At 35.9% G+C, this 21,895-nt stretch overlaps 1 protein-coding gene across 10 annotated transcripts in view; it reads right to left on the bottom strand.

Moving 5' to 3' along the window:
• The window catches only part of sorbs2b (sorbin and SH3 domain containing 2b), a 55,377-nt gene extending 34,073 nt beyond the window's left edge, over positions 1 to 21,304 (bottom strand). For 3 of the 10 annotated variants that reach the window (XM_082178001.1, XM_082178006.1, XM_082178007.1), the window contains exons 1-3: positions 15,136 to 15,533; positions 12,110 to 12,237; positions 97 to 147 (exon numbers count right to left, since the gene is read on the bottom strand). In XM_082178001.1, the coding sequence (XP_082034127.1) occupies positions 97 to 147; positions 12,110 to 12,116 (58 nt within the window). In that variant the 5' untranslated portion in view covers positions 12,117 to 12,237; positions 15,136 to 15,533. Of the gene's footprint in view, positions 1 to 96; positions 148 to 261; positions 1,097 to 12,109; positions 12,238 to 12,881; positions 13,824 to 15,135; positions 15,554 to 20,817 lie in introns of those variants that run through there. The other 7 variants (XM_082178003.1, XM_082178002.1, XM_082178008.1 and 4 more) reach the window with 7 other exon arrangements.
• Between the last annotated feature and the right edge of the window lie 591 nt (positions 21,305 to 21,895).

Below are 21,895 nucleotides of genomic sequence, written 5' to 3'. Positions count from 1 at the left end.
CGACATTGCTAAAGTACTTTTTATTAAAATTTTCTTGATATTTTAATTTGCCTTAAATGATTTCAACCATGCAAACTGAAGCTGATTTGAACTAACCTGTGTTCATGTTGAAGATCTCTCCTTCTTGTGTCTTGATGTCACACAGTCCTGAAAGACATATCATTAAGAATCAGTCAGCAACCCGTACTCCTGGGTAAGTAAACCATTGATTTATCCGTGTGTACAGCATGTATGAGTGCAGGTAGAGTGGTATTGGCGTACCATCTCTCCCCGGCACAGCAGCATGCTAGCAAGTGTCTAATGTGGCTGGTTAACATCCCTCTAGGGATATGTGGCCCTGGAGTGAAAGGTGATACAAGCCTGGCGTTTCAGCTCAGAAACACGCAGCGCAGTATCAAAATACACACCATACATACACATATATCCTCACGCATTCTCTGATCTTACACATGACCACTTTTGGTGTGTTAGAGCTTAACAACTCTTTGAGTTCGTTGCCAGAAATGTACAGCCGTCACACACTAGTAGGGGGGCTATTGTAACTAATTAAACCCCTGTTTAGTTTGACCTAGATTACTAATTTTTCAGTGATAGATTAACAGCCCATGTGACCCTACTCCGGAAATATCTCACTTTTATTTAGCACTAGCTGAATATTTCAGGGATGGTCTATGATAGGAACACTGTCATTTAATCACATTATTACATTACTTAACTCATCAGCAGAGGCAAAGAGCTGCAAATATGCCAGATAGGAGACACCGTGAGCGTGTGCTCATGTGCAAGACGCATGTCTAGCTTTCAGAGTGCCATGGCAGGCACGTGTGTCACTTGTCACATTTACGTAGGCCACCCGTCGTTCAACACCCAAAGTGTGCTGCACCTGAGACCATCCTTTGATAGCGGTATGCTACGCATTCACAGGTCATGACAAAAGAGAGGCATTCAAATTTGCTATTCTAAACCTTTTAAAGGGATAAATTAAATTTCTGTCATCATTTCTCACCTTCATGCCATTCCAAATATTTAAGATTATGTCGGGCAGTGTTCGTGCTGTTCTTTTCCATTTAATGAATGTGAGAAGGGTGACCAAAAATGACAAATAGTACCATAAAAGCATCATAACAGTATTCTATATTATTATTTGTATATTATATTTTAAATTTGGTCTAAGCTTTACTTATTTTATTATGTGTTTCTGTCATTTTAATATTTTATAAAAATTTTCCCTGTTTAGCTTTATTTTTATTTCAGTTTTAGTTTTTAGTAATTTTGGTAGTTCAACTTAAACACTTTATTTTATATATATTTTATATATATTAATACTTATAATACTGTTTTATTGTAGCTTTATTTCAATTAACAAAAACTATTTTTAATAGTTTTAGTGTTCTTTAACATTAACAAGACAGATAACAACTTCTGACTTTTCCTCACAAAAGCTATCGTATAACATCAGATGATTTAGAATACAGCCTATGAGTCATATGGACCACTTTTGTGGTGATTTATTGTCATTTTTTTAACTTAACAGCCGCTGTTCACCATTCACTTTCATTTTATGAAAAAGAGCAGTGTCAACATCATCCTCCTAACTAAAGTACAAAAAAACAAAACAAAAATAACATCATTTTGGGGTGACCAATCTCTTTAATTTAAGTTTGTAAATTCTAAATAAAAAAAAATAAAAAAAATAAGTGTCCTACATTGTATCATCAGTTCTGTATAAAGGTAAATAAATAATCACCATCAGCCCTTAATAAATCATTGAGCCAAACAGGATTGCCCCATGCTGAGTCTCATTAAAAAACAGACCCAGAGGTCATCCTCAAAATAAATCTTCAGACACCACAGCCAATAAATCTGGATAAAAACACAAGGGACAGTTTTGCTTGGGACACCACTGGACTTTGCTAAATCACAGGTTGTAATGAACTGTCAGCAGTAAAAGATTATGATATTGGATTTCAAGGGTGCAGACTTGTGGCGACAGAACAGCTGGAGGGGAAGGGAGCTGGACACTCGCCTAAGAAATGGACATAGCTTCACATTTATATTCATGAGCAGGGCTCACACTGGTCATTTACTTATCTATCCAAACATTAAGAATCATTCTGTCGGGGAAATGTCATAGACAGCCAAGCCAATAAGCCAAGCTAATTTCCATTGCCATCAATATTTCAATGCGCTCGTCAAATAAATAGCTCCACCACGAAAACGCTCCAAGAGTACATGCAGTAACCATGAAAGCTCCAGTTTATGCTGAAAATGAATTTAAAATGCTACAAGACTGAGCATCCATATCAGAATAAGTGACAACAAAAATTTGCAGAGCATGAATTCAAAATTTTGGAGCATTTACTTTCCCAACACCTTAAACTTCTATAACATAGAATGTTTCTGAAGACAGCATAGCCAGAGGGAATATTAGGAATTGATTTTACCCCTCATCAGGATTGCTAAACTTTGATATTACTGTTTAATATTATTTCTCTCCACTTTTGTTATGTCAGCACAAAAGTTGTAATTCCTGCAGAGGTGGAGAAAATAATTAAGGAATTAAAATTCTGAAGAAGCAGGTGAAGATTTTTGCCACTTACAGGACTTGAATTTGAAACATTGAATTGCCCAAAAGAGATTAATGGCAGTTCCAGTTCTAGATTGAGCTGCGAATGGGTCCCAAACAGAAATACGTCATCAACTGGGCTTTATCGTTATTATCGCAGGAAGACTAATTCTTATCGTGAGGAGAATTTTTAGCGGTATATCGCAAACGATAATATATCGCCCATCCCTAGTCAAAAGCAAATAGATCCTATTATAATCACTGAAGCTGTCTACACTGAATACAGCATACAGATGCATGTACAGTTTCTGACAACAACAAATGGAAGAGTGGAAAAAATATTCGCTTTGACGAGTCCAATTTAAACAGCTTGTTTGCGTCTCTGTACATACTTCAGAAGGATCCCAGTGTCGGAAACAAGTGGATGGTTTATTTGAATGGAGTCCCGGAACCCGTCTGAATATTATATGTTTGTTCAGAGCATTTTGTTTTGTCAATGAGGCATAGTGTAATGGAGAGTTCGCAAAGAAACTTTTGTTAAAAGATGAAGAAGTCAGCTGTATTGAATCTGACAGCAGCTGCATCATAAACCTTAAGTAAATGATTTCATAATGCTTTGTCTGTAAACGACGGTTTTAAAATGTTTTCAAAACACTTATTCACATGCAATAGCGAGTAGGCGTTGATACTGTTTCCTATGCAATGACGTGAGCAAATCATAATAGTGCCCGTTTACTGACAAGCTTTAAAGGAGCCGCCCCTTACAAATTTATAATTTCAGACAGGGGGTCAGAATGAAGGTTGACAAATTTTTTTTTTTCGCGTATGTCTGTTTGTTTTTTGTGCAAAAAAACAAAAACATTATTAATATTATAAGTGAACCTCAAGGAACATATTAAAATAATTATGCCATGACCCCTTCAAATTGGGTCAGTTTTAATTTTACAATGTTTGTAAACATAACCTAAGCCATTTTTTATGTTAATAAAATACACACTCGTACTGTTTGTACATGCATGGTACCATGGCGATCATGTTGCTCTGTTTTGATGGCTTATTTATAGTCAGATTTCTCCGACTTCTGCGTAAGGACTGGACACGGGCCATTTTCACAAGCCTAACAGCCTTTTCCAGAAGTTAGGGATGAAACCATGTCATAAGTAGTCTCCATGAGTAGTGCTCAAGTGCCAGGACAGAAAAAGATTAAAAACAGCTATGGTGCCAATTTAGAGCTAAGAGAGAGCTGAAGGCATTAATGGATTCAGTCTTAACATTTATTAGTCTGTTTATTTGTGATGAACTATTCAATGTTCAAAGGCCAGAATGGTTTAAAGGCTATAATGTGATGTCTTCAAAGCAGCTTTATGCACTCTAGTTATACAAATATTATTTAGATTTACATATATATGCAGATATGAAAGCCACAGAGTCAGGCCTATGCAGCAAACATATAGTTTAGAGGGACATTGCTTCTCCAAAAGTAAAAAAAACAACAACAAAAAAGTGATCAGCTTTATAGACGATAAAACCAATAAATATAGGTTTTGTAATACTTTTAGTGGTGTTGGTTTAAGTTCACATTTAAGAGCATAATTAGAAAACATAAAAAAAGCTGAAATATCAGCTCTAAATGGAATGTTCTACCACAGAACGCAGATACTTTTTGTTCTGGATAGTGTGTATTTACGATAACAGTAATTGCATTCCCTTTGAAAGCTATGGATTCTGCTGATGCATATCCTACCTGCTGGAGATTCTATTATGAATGTCTTGAAATAGATGTCCTCAGAAGAGCAATTTAATGGTTGCATTATGGTTCCTGCCTTTCCTGACAGTCAAAACATAACATCCGAGTAATGGGCTCTCTAAATTCCCCAAAGTAAGACTGTAATATGCTGGATATGCTGCTTGTATTCTCCAAAATAGGAAGAATCTCTTCCTTTTCATCAGGGATTTCCAAACAGGCTATTTATATAAGCATCTCAGTCAGGACACAAGAAGTTCTATGTTCTCCTAAATGGTAACTTCGGAATCACAATTGCATTAAGTTGGGAACTGTGCATGTTTGCTGCTGTGCTTTCCGTTTGATGCAATGAGTCCCACACATATTTTCTAAAGCCTCAGATAATTGCTTAAATTGTTCCCATGTGTTTTAGGAGTATAATTTCATTTCTAAATCCAGCTCCTAATACAACATAGCTACTGTGCAGTACTCGAATTGAGTACCTAAGAGTGATAAAGCTTTTGAAACAACAACTAAAGTAAAGCCTTAACTTAACTTTGAATGAATTTCATTCTATGTGTTCAATGGATAATGTTCAGTGAAAGGTATCATTTTACCCGTGAGATAGAAGATGAAACAGATTAAATGTTCAATAGCTTTTTGTATCCAAGAAATTAAAATATAGAAATTTAACCTGATAGATTTTCACTGGACTAAAAAGTGTGACAACTTGCCCTGGTCTCTTCTGTATAATAAAGACAATTGCACTGATATTGGCAGAATGAACACACATGGCGATCAGTACATCAAAACCTCAAATCATGTTGATAACGTCTCCAAATTTAGTTTAGAGTAATGGGTCAGAGTTGTGCACAACATACTTGAACAACTGCTATTTTCAAGCCTTACTGATAGAACTTGGTTTATGCAACTTCGAGTGGGTCACAATCCAAATATGGCACAGGGCATTACAGGTCAAGGACTGTGAGTCTACATGTTTCCCACTATGGTTAAATGACTGTGCAAAGTGCATAACACATGATCTTGCCACAAGTGAAGGGATTGAATTAAAAGAGACCCTTGTGATTTACACGTTTGTGCCAGAAAGTATTCACTGGCATCCATGTGAGTGTGAGTAGTTAGATATTGTCTAGCCGAGCCGATGAGAGGAGGATATTGGGACATCTGCCAGAACTTGAGTGTTTCTGCTGTGATCCAGCTGGAGGAAACAGCAGGTGCCCTTGAGGGGTCATGTGGCCAGCAGATTCGTCGCCAATTCGACATTTGAACAGCTAGAGATCGTAAGCCAGGAAGATTCCTGTTTGGCTACAGTATTACTTTCCCGATTTTGCTCCTTTATGGATTTTAAAGCACGTCTTCAAGATAAGCTTGGACTGCTGTAAAAAGCTGATTGTAAAAATCTCAGATAAGACTTAAGGGAGTCTTTAAATAGTTAGTCAAAGGATTTCAAAAACCATTGAATGTATATTCTTGGTTCAATGCAAATTATGCTCAATCAACAGCATTTGTTTAAAAAAATAAATAAAAATAATCAACTCGTCCCTTATTTTCCATCAAAATTTTAAGATAAAAAAAATCTGAACTAATTTTTTAATAAAATCAGTTCTTTTAATTATTCTGTTAAAACATTTATTTGAGCTGTACAGTTTTTATGGCGTTGTGTTTTCATAACAACAAAGTTTTAAAATTGGGTAGAACGTTTTTTTTCACACTAATAGCATGTTAACACGCATTTTGTTTACATCTTATGGCTAGGCTATACTTTGAAACAGTGGGAATTTTCACATTTAATTTATTTATCCTAAGGGGTTAGTTCAGTGAACATAGGTCAGTCAAATTTGGTAAACAGAAACTTACTTGCTTGTTTGAGCTTTTCCAAATGCCAATGAGGTTTGTTCTCGTGCATCATGCAAGTATGGTTGAGCTTTTATTTACTATTTGAGTGCTCCATGTTCGTCGACCAATGTTTATACGTGAATCCATTTTGTGAAGTGGACCCCGCTCATTTGCAGGGTCCACTTCACACACACACATTTGATTTAGCACAGGTTTAATTTTTATATGTGAATAAGGTCCTAAATTAAATGTGTTCATCATAAAAACTGACCATGACCCTTTAGAAGACATCAGAAGACTTGATTCATATGGATTTATTTAACAATAGGCCTAGGAATAGGCTTTTAATAGATGGACAGAAAACTCTCAGATTTCATTAAAAATGTATTCATGTTTCGAAGATGAACGAAAGCCTTATGGGTTTGGAATGACATGAGGGTGCCTAATTGATGACAGAGTTTTTTTTTTTTTTTACTATTTGGCGAAAAGCTGTGCACAGGTGCAACATTAAGGAACAGTCTCATCACAGTGAGTCAAATAGCTTTTAGGAATATTGCCCTGTGGTTTGTGCCAAAAGTTTTTATAGTCTTACTAGATGTATCTGCATCATAACATTTGAGCCCTCTGTGTGATACATACCACACAGAAATTCAATTTCCATATAGACAGTAGTCAAAGTGGGCATTTTGACCTAAAAAACCACCAATAATGTGTTGAAGATTTTATACAGGCACATTATTACTACTATGGAAAAAATCAAGACCCAAGAATGATATTCTGAGATATAGCATAGTTTCCTTCTTACATCTGTTTTGTCATTTTAGACCTCCCTAAACAGTACACATTGGCATCTCTCCTTTTTTGGTAGAGTTGCCATAAATGGTGCCTTCAGCATGTTCTGCCATTTCTAAATGTTTTTGACAAAGTGCACGAGTTGAGGTCCACAGATAAAAATATCGTGATGAAAGCATTTCAAAACAATTGAAAAACTTGTCTTTTTATTCATCTTTTAGAAAGAAGCTCTGTGCTATGTAAAGATAGGAAAGCTTTTAGAGGGTCTCAATGTATACACACACAACAGCCAGCGGCTGAAACAGGGACCCAACCTGAGAGCCAAGATAAGCAGCCAGCACTCATCATTCCAGCACCTTCTCCTAGACGCAATCTGACAAATATCTAAATGGGCTGACATTTACAAAACCAGTTGGACCCATTCCTCTGACAGAAGCACTCCCCTGGGCTAGAAGATCCATCTGCTAATTAGGTGTTTAACCTCTGGAGGGCACCCAAAGTGACAGACTGCTAAGTCTTCTAGTCCTCTGACATGATATCGCCATTTGTACACTAGCAAATCATTTGACATCCTGCGTAGTTTCTTCCATCAGAAGACATCATTCAAAACAATCCGATATAAACAGCCACATGATATCAAAGAGAGGTCCAATAGGGCTTTGCAACTTTTTGCATTCTACTAGAAAATCCTCAGTATTATTTCAAAACTCTTCAAACGGACCTAAACGCTTTAGCAAACAATGAATTGGCTCGCAAAACATTTCTGAGCCGATCTAAAGGGATTATTGATTCAACAGCTATTCAACAGCAACCCTATTCAACAGATCTTTGTGTTACTTTACAGTATTGCTCAACCCTGTATGCGATACAGGGTTGAGCAATATTTGAAAATGATTTGGTGACAAAAGGAAGCATTATTGTGCATATTGGGATTATTTCAATGCACTTTTTATTTGTCCATAAAGTTCATTAACTTTGATTTCTCATGATTTGCTGGTTTGAGAGTCTGTTAAGACAGATATAGCATCGCTGGATAAAACTTCAAGGAATAGTTCAACCAAAATGTTTAATTCTGTCATCATTTACTCGCCTTCATTTAATCCCAAATGACTTTTTCTTCAATGGAACATAAAATAAGTTATTTTGTGGAATATGTCCATATAATAGAAGCCATTAGGCTGCGATGTAGTTTCCCAGCAAGCAATTTTGCGTTTAAAAAACGTCTAATACACAGCCCTGACGTCTAGGCTAAAACAAGGCAAAATTGGGTCTGTCAGTGGAAATTTAATAGACGTCTAAACCATAGCCCAAGAATAGACTAGTCATCAATTAGATAACATGTCAAAGAAATGAAACGAAATACCTTGTAATCACTGTTGACTTACATAATGGAAAATCATACATCTCGTCAGTTATTTTGGCAAAAACGACATGTAACCAAATTCAAGGTTATTTTGGCTAGAAGTGGGTTACTCATAGCCGGACTATAGCGGGTCTATAGTTAACCTAGACGGTGAAATGGCGGCTTGCTGGGTTGGTTCTCAATATTCTTCAAAATATCTTATTTTGTGTTCCAAATAAATAAATGCAGGTTCTGAACGACATGAGAGTGAGGGAATGATGACAGAATTTACATTTTTTAGGTGAACTATCCTTTTCAATAGATTCAATCTTTCAATTAATTTATCATAAATCAGTTCATACTGCTGATTAAAGTGAATTGATTCAAAACTTAATTTATCCATTTATTCATTAACATCATGTTAAAATGTAGTTTTTTTTTCTTTAAATAGCTTCAGGGCTATTGCGAACTATACATTGAATATTGTGAAATATTGTCTTTTTTACTATATCGTCCAGGCCTACAGTGCGGTAATGAGTTAAAATTATAACAAGGGTTCATTTTCAGGAAACAGGGATTGGGCACTCCTTTATTATACAAAGTTAAAAATACCACAGTCACGAAAGAGCCCTCCCCCATAACAAAAACAGGAGCAGGCCAAGAGTCTGCCAGGCGGCCTCCTGTAAGACATCTTCATGACAGCCTTTCATGCTTCTGTGGTGATATTGCAGCAAATGTGTATTATACTGTATGTCATATTTGACCTCTCAAAGCTGCTTTAGCTCTATCTCAAGCAATTCCTAGCAAAAGTCACAGAAGTATCATGCATGTGCATTTTTATTAAACCAAAATGGGGGGAAAAAAACATAAGGTCACGTTGAAAGGATTTTGGTGTTATGATGGACAGTTCATCAATGGATGCCTTACATTACAGAGTGAAATGCAATTTAGCTGATATTAATAAATGTTGTCAGAGAGACGTCTGATTGCAACAAAGGCTCTTTTTAAGTATGACAAGGAGGTATTATTTCAAACCGTGTACACGATACGTCTGTCAGGGTTGAATCAGTATAAGCTGTCTACTCTGTTTTAGGCCAGTACACACATAAATCACACGCATTGAAAGTAAGAACTAACTGACAGATGCATGCATTTATTTTAAAATTATTTTTCACCTAGATAGTTTAAATAATATTTTATGATGAAACCTTTACAAACTTGTCTTGGGATAAAAAGCTCTGAAGTCTCTGTCCTGAACTGCATGCAACATGCAAATAGCATTTATTACATATGTTATATAAACTATTATCTAACATAAAATGTATCTAGTATGAGAAGTAGCTAGTTTTAAACATCAAATGTAAAATGTGTCCATTAGGTACTGTCTTGACCTTCTCGACAATTAAAATCATATAACGACATAATTTTGATATTACATGTTGAACTTAATTCTTTTTTTTTTATAAAAAGAAATTTGGTTACACTTTATTTCGATGGTAGACTTTAGACACTCTACTAACTATAAGTAACTTTGCAACTACATGTCAACTAACTGTGTTTAGCATTTTGCAAAAAGTTAGTTTTTTGCTTGCAGTTTTGCAGACTTGGTCTCAAGATTAGGTACGAGTGAATGGTTTCACTGATTAGACCCTTAAAGGTATAGTGGAGGATCTTTCCAAATTTTAGATAAGACCCGCCCTCTCCACTTTTTGAACAGTTTGATTGATTCACCAGAATGATTGACAATTAGGAGGACCAATAGTATAGGTTACCCACCAGGAAGTAAAACATCCTCCGCTATACCTTTAAATACCACTTTTTAGTGTAAGCAATTTAAAAAAAAAACTGTAGTAGACTGTTAGATTATGGTTAGGTGTTAGTGTTCAGGTTAGTAGGATAAGTTGACATGTTGCAAAGTTATTTATAGTCAGTTGAATGTCTGTTGGGATCATCAAAATAAAGTGTTAAGCCCCGTTCACACTGCCAGCGACACTAACGTTTTTTTGTATCAAAGCGACATGATCCCATTCATTTCAATGGAGCGCTGGCGACTTCCGGCGACACGAGCGACAGTGACCGTTGGCGACAGAATGTGGGCATGTCAAGCGACGCGAGACACGTGACAAAAGTTCCGAAATGTCAACTTTATGCAAATGAGAAGCGATTTTCGCAAGCGACAACCAATAGGAAAGAAGACTTTCAGTGGAGCTCAGATCACGTCACCGTCTCGAGTGCAGGCAAGACAGAAGAGTTCTAGGGCGATTTCACTGTTTTATATGATTTGACTGTAACCACATACATGGATATAATAAAATGATGCATGGAAAAGAAACTGTCGACAGTCTCAGAGTGTTGTAATTTTATGATGCAAGTTTAGCACTGCTGCAGTTCATTTTACAGTTCCTCCTGCATTATGTTGACTATTAGGGACAAGAAAATTGATTATTTGTCAAATTCGAATGATGTTTTTGTAATTTATGACAGTACATTTTTTGATTGATCGATCGTTAATCTAGTAGGCTAAATTATTTAATCCACTGAACACTGCTGTGGTAATATAAAAACACTCTCCCAACAGCATACTGTTTCTTTTGAGCCTAATTCCTAGTCAAATTAAAATTATATAGTTGTATATATCACTAGTGATGGTATTTTGTATAGATATGGCCAGACCTGCAGTCTACCAATAACATTAGAGCGAAAGCACTACAAATGCCCACAAGCGACTTCACAGTACAGAGACTAGCGACATACAGCGACAAAGTCGCTGGCGGTGTGAAAGGGGCTTTAGAGGATATTAAGCAGACAGTTTACTGATACTCTGATGAGAGTTAGTTGACATGTAATTTAAAAGGTACTTATAGTTTGTAGAATGTCTAAAGTGGACCATCGAAATAAAGAGTTACCAAAGATCTTTTAAATATTAACTAATTTTAAATTCCAAAAATATAATATTTAGCTGGAACACATTTTGCGCTCAACTCTGTTACCGTTTGATTTTCTATAAATAAATAGAAAATCTATTACAAAATTCTATCATTCCTTACAATTTGCGACATAAAGTACAGAAATTTTTTTAGGACCCTTTCTACAGCTTTGTGCAAGTAAATAAATCAAATTTTAAGCTATTTTTACACAAACTGTAGAGTTGACAGAATTCATCAGACTAAGCATTCATCCATGTTACCCAAGTTGTTAAGAACAAATACATTTCTGTAATTCTGTAACATACTAATTACAACATTTAACATTTGGTCCCAAACTACATTACATTCAACCCTATTACCCACTGTTATAGGTTTTTTTGTTGTTGTTTTTTTACACTTATGTTTTCATTTTACCATTCATTAATTTGTTGATTGCGAATTTTGATTGTTAAAAACAAATCATACATCTCAGGGTTTTAGGCATGTCCCCACTAATAATAATAATATATGATCAGTAGTACTGCATTAAAAAATCTTACAAATAAGTCCTTTCTTTTCCTCTATTTAAAACTGTCAATGATGAGAAGAATCAGTCATTTATTTAATATGCTTAACACACACTAAATATTGTGTCTATCCACTGCTTGTTTACATGCTCTTTTATTATATTTACATCATCTTTTATATATATATATATATATATATATATATATATATATATATATATATATATATATATGTATGTATATATATATATATATATATATGATTGAAAGTTAATTATTCTGATATTTACAGGACAAACTTCTTTCTTATATCGCATACAGCTGATTAAAAAAGAATACAAATATTTGATCAAATATAATACACAATCCCAAACCAAGAGAAAGGCAAATCCTTACCAGGCATTAGGACTTAAATCAGGCGTCGGGTTTGAGCTGACAGGCAGCAGGATCCACGTCCACACTTCTCACTTTAGTCCTGAGATCCACTGCGTTTCAGGGTTAAAGTCCCAGACTGCAGCTGGCTTCTGGAGGCAAAAGATGTAAGAAAGTGAGAGGCAAGCCCCCTCGCTAAACAAGTGCTCAAGCTATTTTCAGATGGAGACATGCACGTCTGCGGGCTGGAAAGTTACTCCACGCCTCTGGAGAAAACATATACAGATCTGTGCTTAAGAAGATATGAGTGGTCAAACATCTTGGCTATGCCAGTGCATACTATTCACCACCATGCGCTAATATGTACAATTTAAGATGACTGCAGGTAACGTTAAAAAAAAATCAATCAAAATCTAAACAAATCTGAGGAAAAAAATTCAAAACATCTCTGTTTATACATAAATTAACAAGGGCAACTTTTAAGATTTTTAGTTAAAGTTCCCTTAAGATGCATTTTAGTGATCAAAGCTCCATAGATTCTGGCTCTATTTTTGTCTCTGATACAGTTTGCTGATGACAGTTATAATTTATCAGCGTGTCTAAACTAAAGTTTAGAGTGAAGAAAGTTGTCCTGGAGTCATGCTACCCTATGAAGACAGATTAACTTGCCACTCAGTATAATGCACAACAAATGAACTATGTAAATCCCTCAAGACGACAGCAGGGCCAAAGACTGAAACGCTTTCACTTCTAAAGAGATTTTTGTTGTTGTTGTTGTTGTTGTTTTTGTTCTTACTGTTTTGTCCTTAAACATTATAACCCACATCAGGACAAATTTCACACTTGATTGCCCCTGCAAAGACTTTTCATACTGAGATTCACTTTTATATCTAACAGCAAGAGAGCAACAGCTACACAGAAGATCTGACACCTTGTGATCTGCTCCCTCCCGTCATGAGAGATGCCGTCACCCAGAAGCTCAAGGAATGTGCAGAGACCGAAGGTGTCAGCACAAACCTGAGCCAAAGAAAACCACCCAGTAAAGCTAACATCACTCATATGCTCGTGCCTTAGATGACTTAGGTGTTACATCAACCAAAGCCTTTAAACTGAAGCTGAAAGGAAGGTATAAGGTCATGATCCAGGACTTAGCAAACGGTTTCTCAAAACCGGATAATATCAAATTATGATCTATGTTTGAAATTTAGCCTATAGGTGAGAAACAAAATATAGGGTATAGGCATTTTTTTTTTTTTTTTTTTGAAAACACAAAGGTCAAAATTTGATCTGCAACCCAAACATAGACACTTCAGAATCCATCGCTACAATATCTTAGTATCATTTAGTATCTTTAGCATCCTGTTCACTCTTTAGGAACCATGAAAGCCAGATGGTGCTGCATAAACCTACACTCTCACTACTGTTGTTATAAGAAACCTCCATTTTTGTGCATGTAAATGTTCATATACTGTATTAGTATTTATAAATATCGGGGCCTTCTGTAATTAACATGCATGATTCTCTTGCAGATATTATAAGGTAAATAAATATTTAAAGAGAGTATTTTTATGACTGATTGTAGTACATAGTAAGTAGGTTATGCACTTTGCACTTTTAAAAAGTTTTACTTTAAAGTAAATTTTAAATCAATTAAAAAATCTTTTGTTGTGCTTTCAAAAAAGACACTTACTGTGATGTGTGCTGACTAACACACTAAAGCGCATGCAAAAGTAGCCTACTTGATTATGATCTGAACTCTGGTGAGATATTCAATATTACATTTCATGTAAATATTCATTATATATTCATATCAAATATAATATTTAAATGTACTAAACTGCAACTTACAAATGTAAAATTACAAATATACAAACAAGTTTCAATAGAAATTACATACAATTTTAGTTTACCATAAATGCTTATATTTGGCAGTAAACTTTAACCATATTTTACAAATAAATATGTACTTCATAGGTATGCACATGCATAGGTATGTAGTTAAATTTAAACTACAATACATTTTCATTATTTGCAAATAACATGCTATTAAGTGTCTGAAACCATTACATTCAATTTGCACTTACTGTAAGCACATTCTTTTAAAGTATAGCCTATTATTTATATAATAATGTTTTTTTCACAAGGGTAACTCAGGGCAAACTTTGTTAAATTGTTTAAATAATTAAGTGCTAAGATTGTCATGACCTTTGACACTCACAGTAGCAGCAGGCCTACTCAATCCCAACCCAGCTTTTTATTATAGCCATATATTTAGTAATATTGAGATAGATGTCTCTCAAAAAAGAGAATGGATAATAAAATAAATAAATAAATAAAAATATTAAAATGCAAAATAATAACGTGCTTTTTTTTCTTATGGAAAACGAGACTATTGTCATGTAGCTCATCTAGTCAATGACATAGTGCACATCTCTAATGACCTTCTTGACCTTGTGCCTCCTCAAGCACATCAGAGCCTGTGACACATTAATAACAGTTGCACAGCAACCATTGACCAAGGGCTCATTAAAGCTCCAGTGGAGGTAGCGAAAGGCCCTGGGTGCTTTAATCATTAAATACCTGATGTAAATGCAATACCTTCCAACAGACAGTACATCTGTGTGCAAACCATTTTGTGCTGACGTAGTTTTGTTTTTCTGTCGCTCTGATACAATACAGTCTACTAGATCTTATACGTGTCTGCTCTCATGATACATCACAAGCCTGACAGTTTCATAGGTGTGGGACAGCGGGAGAATCCAATCAAACCGAAAGCACCTCACGTGCAGCAATAGGCAGTTTAAGTTCATATTGTACACATATAAATAAATAAAAATATATTTTATAGTGCATATTGTGCAATACTCAATTCAGTTAGTGCATAGCCTATTTTTTTATACAAAAATGCCATTTTGAAATGTACACTGCTTAATTTTATAGTGCATATTGCTTCATGCAATTTACTAATGCATACGTTTAATTCAATAAAAAATGAATAAATTGAATGAATGCTAATTATTCCTGCAGTGCTTTTTGATTTGCGCACCTACCTCCCATGTGTTGTGCAATCCAACAGACTGAGAAAACGCGGTTTAAATTCCCTCATATGTTATTATCCCGTTGAACGAAATCACACACGTGTGTTTGCATCAAAAACATGAATTCGTTCTCGCGCAGCTTCTCGGCAACAACAGCGCGAGAGCCAGTCGATTATTTTTGTTCTTCTCAACAAGCACTATGGCTGCCCCGGACACAATATTCAGATTTTAGACGCGCTTTCTTGACTCAAGAGATGGAAACGCGGATCAATGATGAAGCATGCCGACCCCCTTCTCAATGCACTTGTTTTGGGTCGACAGAGATGAAGGGCTCTCATTGGTTTGGAGAAGATCCTGGTAGTCATAGTAACAGCCAACAGAGTGCATGCTTTATCATGGGATGTAATGAATAGCGCAGTACCCCTCCCTTGTGGTGGATATTTACTGAGGAATGTTTTCCTGGAGGTACACTCTATGTAATGATGTTTAGAGGAAGCTCATTGTGGAAACGACAATGGACCTTTCATTAAAGTGACAATGCCTCTAGTAAGTTAATTGCATTATATGTGAATGTCGGTGTGTTGACTACTGTGAAAGAAAATTACTAAGCAAAACAAACTAAACCATCACTTACATCTTCCACCAGTGTGCATCCACTCATGTCTGGGACATTTTGCAGTTGAATCGCCAAATCAGTGGGCTGTGGGGAAGATGCGCTGCCATATGAAAAAAGTGGTAATACTTAACAATAAGGTTTCATTTAACATTAGTTAACCACATTAGTTAACATGAACTAACATTCATGCATTTATTAATACATTATTCAAATCAAAAGTTGTATATGCTGATATTATTTATCGGACCTGAGCTAACATAAACTAACAATGAACTGCAGTATTTTGATTAAATAACATTAAAAAAGAATAATTGATAATTCATAGCCATCTATAAGTAATGAGACCTTACTGTAAAGTGTTACAAAGTAACTGAAGTGATGATTGCAAATTAACATTAAAAACGTTTTTTTTTTTTTTAAATGCTCACTTAGATTTTTAAAATGCTAGTTCGTTTCTCTTTTTCGACCACTTTGAATGACTTGATGAAGAAGATCAAGCTGAAAACTATATTGCAAAACTATGGGTTATAGTTCACCCAAAAAATCATTTCTGTCATCATTTACTTCTAAGTCCTGTGGAAAATGAAGATTATATTTTGAAGAATATTTCAACTGTTTTAGTAAATGGAGTCCAAAACAACACTGGACCCCAATAGCTTTCAATGAAAGAATTTTTTTTTATTTTTTTTTAATATGCTCTACAGGTTTGGAAAGACACGAGGGTGAGTAAATGATGACATCCTTTTCATCTTTGGGTGAACATGCCTTAATTATTGGTCTAAAATCACTTCTTTGGTACTGTTCTTTTTTATGTAAAATAGGTCAAACAGGTGTGAATGAACTAAAACATCAATGGGAAATAATCTGATACCCACTCTGCCACCCACTCTGATCACATTAAGCAGGTCACCCTGCAGACATGCCACATATTTCATCGAGTACCATTTTGGGAGTTTCCTTGTCCCTGATAGGGTTGCTTGAGCCTGTCAGACATTCGCTCACACATCTAAATTTAACCAGCAAACTGTCAACTACCACTACGCTTTGCACTTTGTCACCTTCAAGAGACCAGACAGGGCCGGATAGAAAAACTATGGGAAGATAATCAGTAATGCTGCATTTCAGATAGCACAATTTTGATTAAACCTGTGGATAAGTGCTTAAACTGCCAGCTGATTAACAGAACTGTATATCATTAATCTCACTGATTTCTTTTAAAATGTCATTTGCCTCTCTCAGTACACCTTATGTAGCATTTCACAGTTATTTCAAAGCATAGAAACTGGCTCAATGGCTTTATTCAGCTCTTTAAGGATTGCTGACATTCCACTTGTGTTAATCTTTTTCACATGGAAATGTTTGCTTTCTTTTTAGGGTTTACAAGCAGCTGGTGGAGAAATATAGGACACCTCAAAATTACTAGCACACATATTACAATATATTATATTATATTACTTAAAAGCAAATGTGCTTTGAGGTACAATAGCAGCAATATTACAAAAATATGTTGCTGCATGGACTGAATTTAGGATGCGCACAGAACTAATTTATGACAAAATTAGCCTTGCTAAATGTGATCCTCTAATAGCTATTTCAGAGAGGAACTGAGAGCAGAGATAAATGGAAATCACATCTATTCCCTTTATCCCCTTAGGACAGAAACATTCAACTGGGATTTTGAGGGAACTCACATTGCCCCCTACTGGTATGTAATGTGTAATAGACATTACAAAACTGATCTGTCTTGAAAAGAGCAACACAAATTTAGTTTTTATATCACTCTGCAGTCTCTTTGCACACAATAATTATTTTATTGAAATTAATATATCATATCCATTTTGTGAATAGCCAAATAAAGTTGGATAACGTTTACTTTTTTTTTATCTTGTACCTTTTTTTTATCCAACCACATTTGAGTTGGATAGTGCAGTCAGCAGTTTGTTTTGTTTTTTTGCAAAATAAAAACCTTCAGGTTTGTACAGTATCAGTGCCTGATCACCCTTTAGTGGTTTATTTTGTGATAATGGCCTGCTGACTGTACATTTTTATATAATACGTTGAGGTTTCTCTCACTAAAGGGCTAAACTGACCTTGGGGAAATTCTGTTTTTATCACTTTGCCTCTTTTTTGTGCCTGAGCTGAATCTAATAACCTCACGCCTATAAAAACACTAAATCTTAAAAAAATGCAAAAGCACTCCTATAAAGACGCTATTATGTGTCTGGATTGTAGGCTAAATCTTGTCAGTGAATTAAGTTTAATAACAGCAGTGCCATCCAGATGACATAAATGACCTCAGTAGATTAGCCTCACATTCCTCACATTAGCCTAAAGGTGTGGCATAACAAGACTTTGTGCCAGTGACAGAAACCAGAGGATGCATTTGGGAATTTCTAATCAAATTTCAGGGCAGTCATTGCCTAATGGTTAGAGAGTCAGAGTGGTAACCTGAAGGCTGTGGGTTTAAATCTCAATACTGGCTGAAAATTACTGAGGTGCCCTTGAGCAAGGCACCTAACCCCCAATCGCTCCCCAGGCGCCGCAGTGAATGACTCCCCACTGCTCTGGGTGTGTGTGTCCACGGGTTTGCAGTGTGTGTGCACTAACTTGGATGGGTTAAATGCCGAGGACAAATTCCAAGTATGGGTTACCGTCCTAGGCCTTCACGTCATGACACTTTCACTTCATCTTGTATTTCTCTGTGAATCTTCCTCATGAGGATAACCCTCACAAACATGACCCGAATGCTAAATAACTTATTTTAAAAGCTGACACCGGCTTATCAGGTGACATATTTAACAGACCTCCTTCCATTGTTCTTAAAACAGTATAGAGAATAAAGGTTCCCTCATCAGGGTGTAAGAAATTACCCCCTTCCCCCTGCAACAGAGCCCTGTTATCCCAGTGATTGCTGTGGGAGCCCCAAAAGGATAGTTTTACCTGCGGACAGAGTGTCCTCTGTCCACTTTACAGAGGCTTCCATGTTGCTCTCTCTTTGTTGCCCTGCTCACACACCCACTCAGGCTGTAATTGGAATCTGGCCTTACACAATGACTGTGAATGAGGTGAAGGACTAGTCTGGAGCCACAGGCTGGGAAAAGCAGGTCATACCTGCCTACACACCTATGCACAATACCTACAAACCCCACCAAGGCCTGGAGTTCACAGGAAAATAAAACCGGTGAAATCTCCTGTAACCGAATACCGTGGGGTTCTTGGGTTTCACTGACACGTTGTTGCTGCACATACCTCTGAATTGTAGCTTTCTTTAGAGTACATTTTCACAAAATAATAATAATAATAATTTAGGTGTATTCCTGTTAACAATTGCAAAAAACTTGAGCCTGTTACACATAATGGAATCAGTTTGAAGAGCTGGTAATGCTGTAAGTGAGTGCTAACAACAGTCTTACTCAAGGCGGAGAAGGGGACAGGTTGAACTAATAGATTTTTTTTTTTTTTACTCATCCTGAAATTAGGATGTTTTCAAAAGATCTGTCCCAGCATATTATGTCAGAAGACAGAAAAAGATAACTTTGTATTCAAACTGTGAAATAACAATTTTTTTTTTATTATTATTTTTTTTATCTACAGTGCGGTCAAAGTCTGAGACCAGTGAAAAGAGCATCTTGAGCTTCAAAAGAGACACGAATGAGTGACTGTCTGTGCATAGATCCACATGATCGTGCCAGAATGTTAAATATTTCTTATTTGTTTTGTCATACTCTTTCTTTGTTGTAAATATTTAAATATTTTTTAACTTTCTGTTCATTTCCAGGGTTAAGAAAAAAAATCAGTTTTTTACCAGATTTTCACAATTCACTCAGATTTTTGGTCTCAGGATGAGAGTTATATAAGGGTAAATGAGCTGATTAATAAGGTTATTGGATATATATATAAGTACTGTATATATAAGTATTTATATATAAGTATAAATATAAACTTTACCTTATTTTCTCATTTAGTTTAACTTCATGTACTAAAATAAGTCAAAGAAAAAAAAAGACAAAAAGACAAAAACACTCAAAATTGCTCATATTAAAATGAAAATGGAAAATATAAAATTCTAAATATTAATAAAACTATGATAGTGCAGTGATACTAAAATAACACTGATGTTTGTTTATTTATTTGTTTGTTTTGTTTTTCCCAGTGATTCCCTGTGGCTGATTATAACACAGTGTATCTCTGATCATAACTATAGAATCAAGTGTTAAAGATACAGTCACTAAGTTATGCTGTCTTATGACAGTAACTTCGAGGTGACTTTGTTAGCAGCAGGGTCCTTGTACCAGACGTCTGGCCTGGTCTTATGGGCTGAAAGCCGGCTCAGCTGAGTGTCACAGTCCTAAACAAAGGTTGGTTGACTCTGTCGCCTCCTTGACGTTTAACACAAAGATGTGTCTTAATTGCCAGAGTATCCTACAGCATGGATCACCTATTATAGTACTGTCAATTTTGTTAAAGCAAGTATTGACTACTGTATATAATCTTACATTTGGGAAAGGACAAAAAAGCATGAGTTTAAATTTGTCAGTTTAATACATCTCAAAGAGCTTATTTTTTCATAAACGTATGTTCCGTTTTAGATAGCAATCATGGGTTCCAAAGAAACAAATAACAGTGTATCAAAAAGCATAAAATGAAGACTGAAAAAAATACCCAGAGGATACATGATGTTATGTAATAATGCCCATGTACTGTATGATGGCATTTACCCACAACATGGATTAAACATCAGTGTTCAGTGTCATTGCTTGTCTTTCCAGAAGGCAACAAGTCTCATAAGCTGTTTAAAGAGCTTAAAGCTGAGAGGGAAATGTGATAAATGCAACTCTAAGTATTACTATAATAAAGAATCTGTCAATATTAACCAGTGACAGCTTTGTGTCATTAAACAAACTCTTGTACACAAATGTTTGTACACAGATTCAAAGTTAAATCTTCTAAAGTCAGACTTTAAGCAGTAGCAGTGCTATAAAATCTGTTTCAGTGGCAAATATTAAAAAAACATTCATTCCTGTTTTCCCCAATTTAATAAACGTCGAAAAGAGAGAGAGAGAGAAAAAAAAAATTACCTTTAAATGAAGGCATTCTGGCTTGTCATGGCAGAGGTTCTTGGTTCTTTCCCAGTCAGGATCACAAGCTCATTGATAAGCTCATTGGCCTCTGTGTCCTCCACATGAGAGATCATATCATCCCCAGCTGTTATCCAAAACACGTAATGTATGTCAGTTAGTTCTTCTTTCGCGCCAGACTCCAGGTCCTCTTCCTAAGTGTCTTCTATCCAGTCCAAATCTCCTGCTTGTGCTGTTTTCTCCCTCTCAGCTTCCAGACTGACCCTCTTTGTGTTTTACCTTCCACTGCTGACGTGTTCCACAGGACACCTTCTGAGGTGATGAACCTGCACTGAAAGGTACTGTATGGGTTACATCCTCAGCCAGAGCCGCTCCAAGTAAACACACACGCGCACACGGCTTCCAGAAAAGGAACAAGCGTTCTTTGTGTCTCACGTTTTACAAATACTATAAGCTGCCTGGGCTTAGCACGTAAGTGGACCAATCAGAGCTCAGAGGCAATGGAGGAGGCTGGGTAGGTATTAAATCAAAGCAGATGGGAATGACTGAATATATAGCGACAGGTTAAAAGTGCTGGCGGTGAGCTGTTCAGTAGCTACGGGTGGCAGTAATCCATTGAACCCGGCCTTTCAGACACTTTTGCATAAATATCTGCTCTTTTATCCTGCAAGGTTATTCCTGGTGTAGTTTATTTTTGTTTCAAAGACCTGGATGAGGCGATTCACACAATGTTTGTGTGTTTTTTTACTGTTTGTTTAACTGAGGTTAAAGCATGTTATAACCTGGAAATGTTATTTTGGTGAAGTATAGTAGTGATTTACCATAGTAGATATGGAGCGAGAAAAGAATGTTCTCGAAGTAAGGCAGGAAGGAAAGAAGGGAAGAAGGAAAGGGAAAAATAACAGCTGAATAAATTCTCAAACGGATTCTGTAGTTCCAATGACCTAGAATCTAATCAGAATTTAAGACCAATTATTTTAGCATAGTAAACAAATATTTTAACCTACTAATCCTAAACAGACCAAAAAAAAAAAAAAAATGGAAGTGGAATTAAATGGAAAATTTCTACATTTACATG

Source organism: Leuciscus leuciscus (assembly GCF_965113295.1).
Source record: "Leuciscus leuciscus genome assembly, chromosome: 8".
Taxonomy (NCBI): Eukaryota; Metazoa; Chordata; class Actinopteri; order Cypriniformes; family Leuciscidae; genus Leuciscus; species Leuciscus leuciscus.
This window is presented reverse-complemented; position numbering and strand designations above follow the sequence as displayed.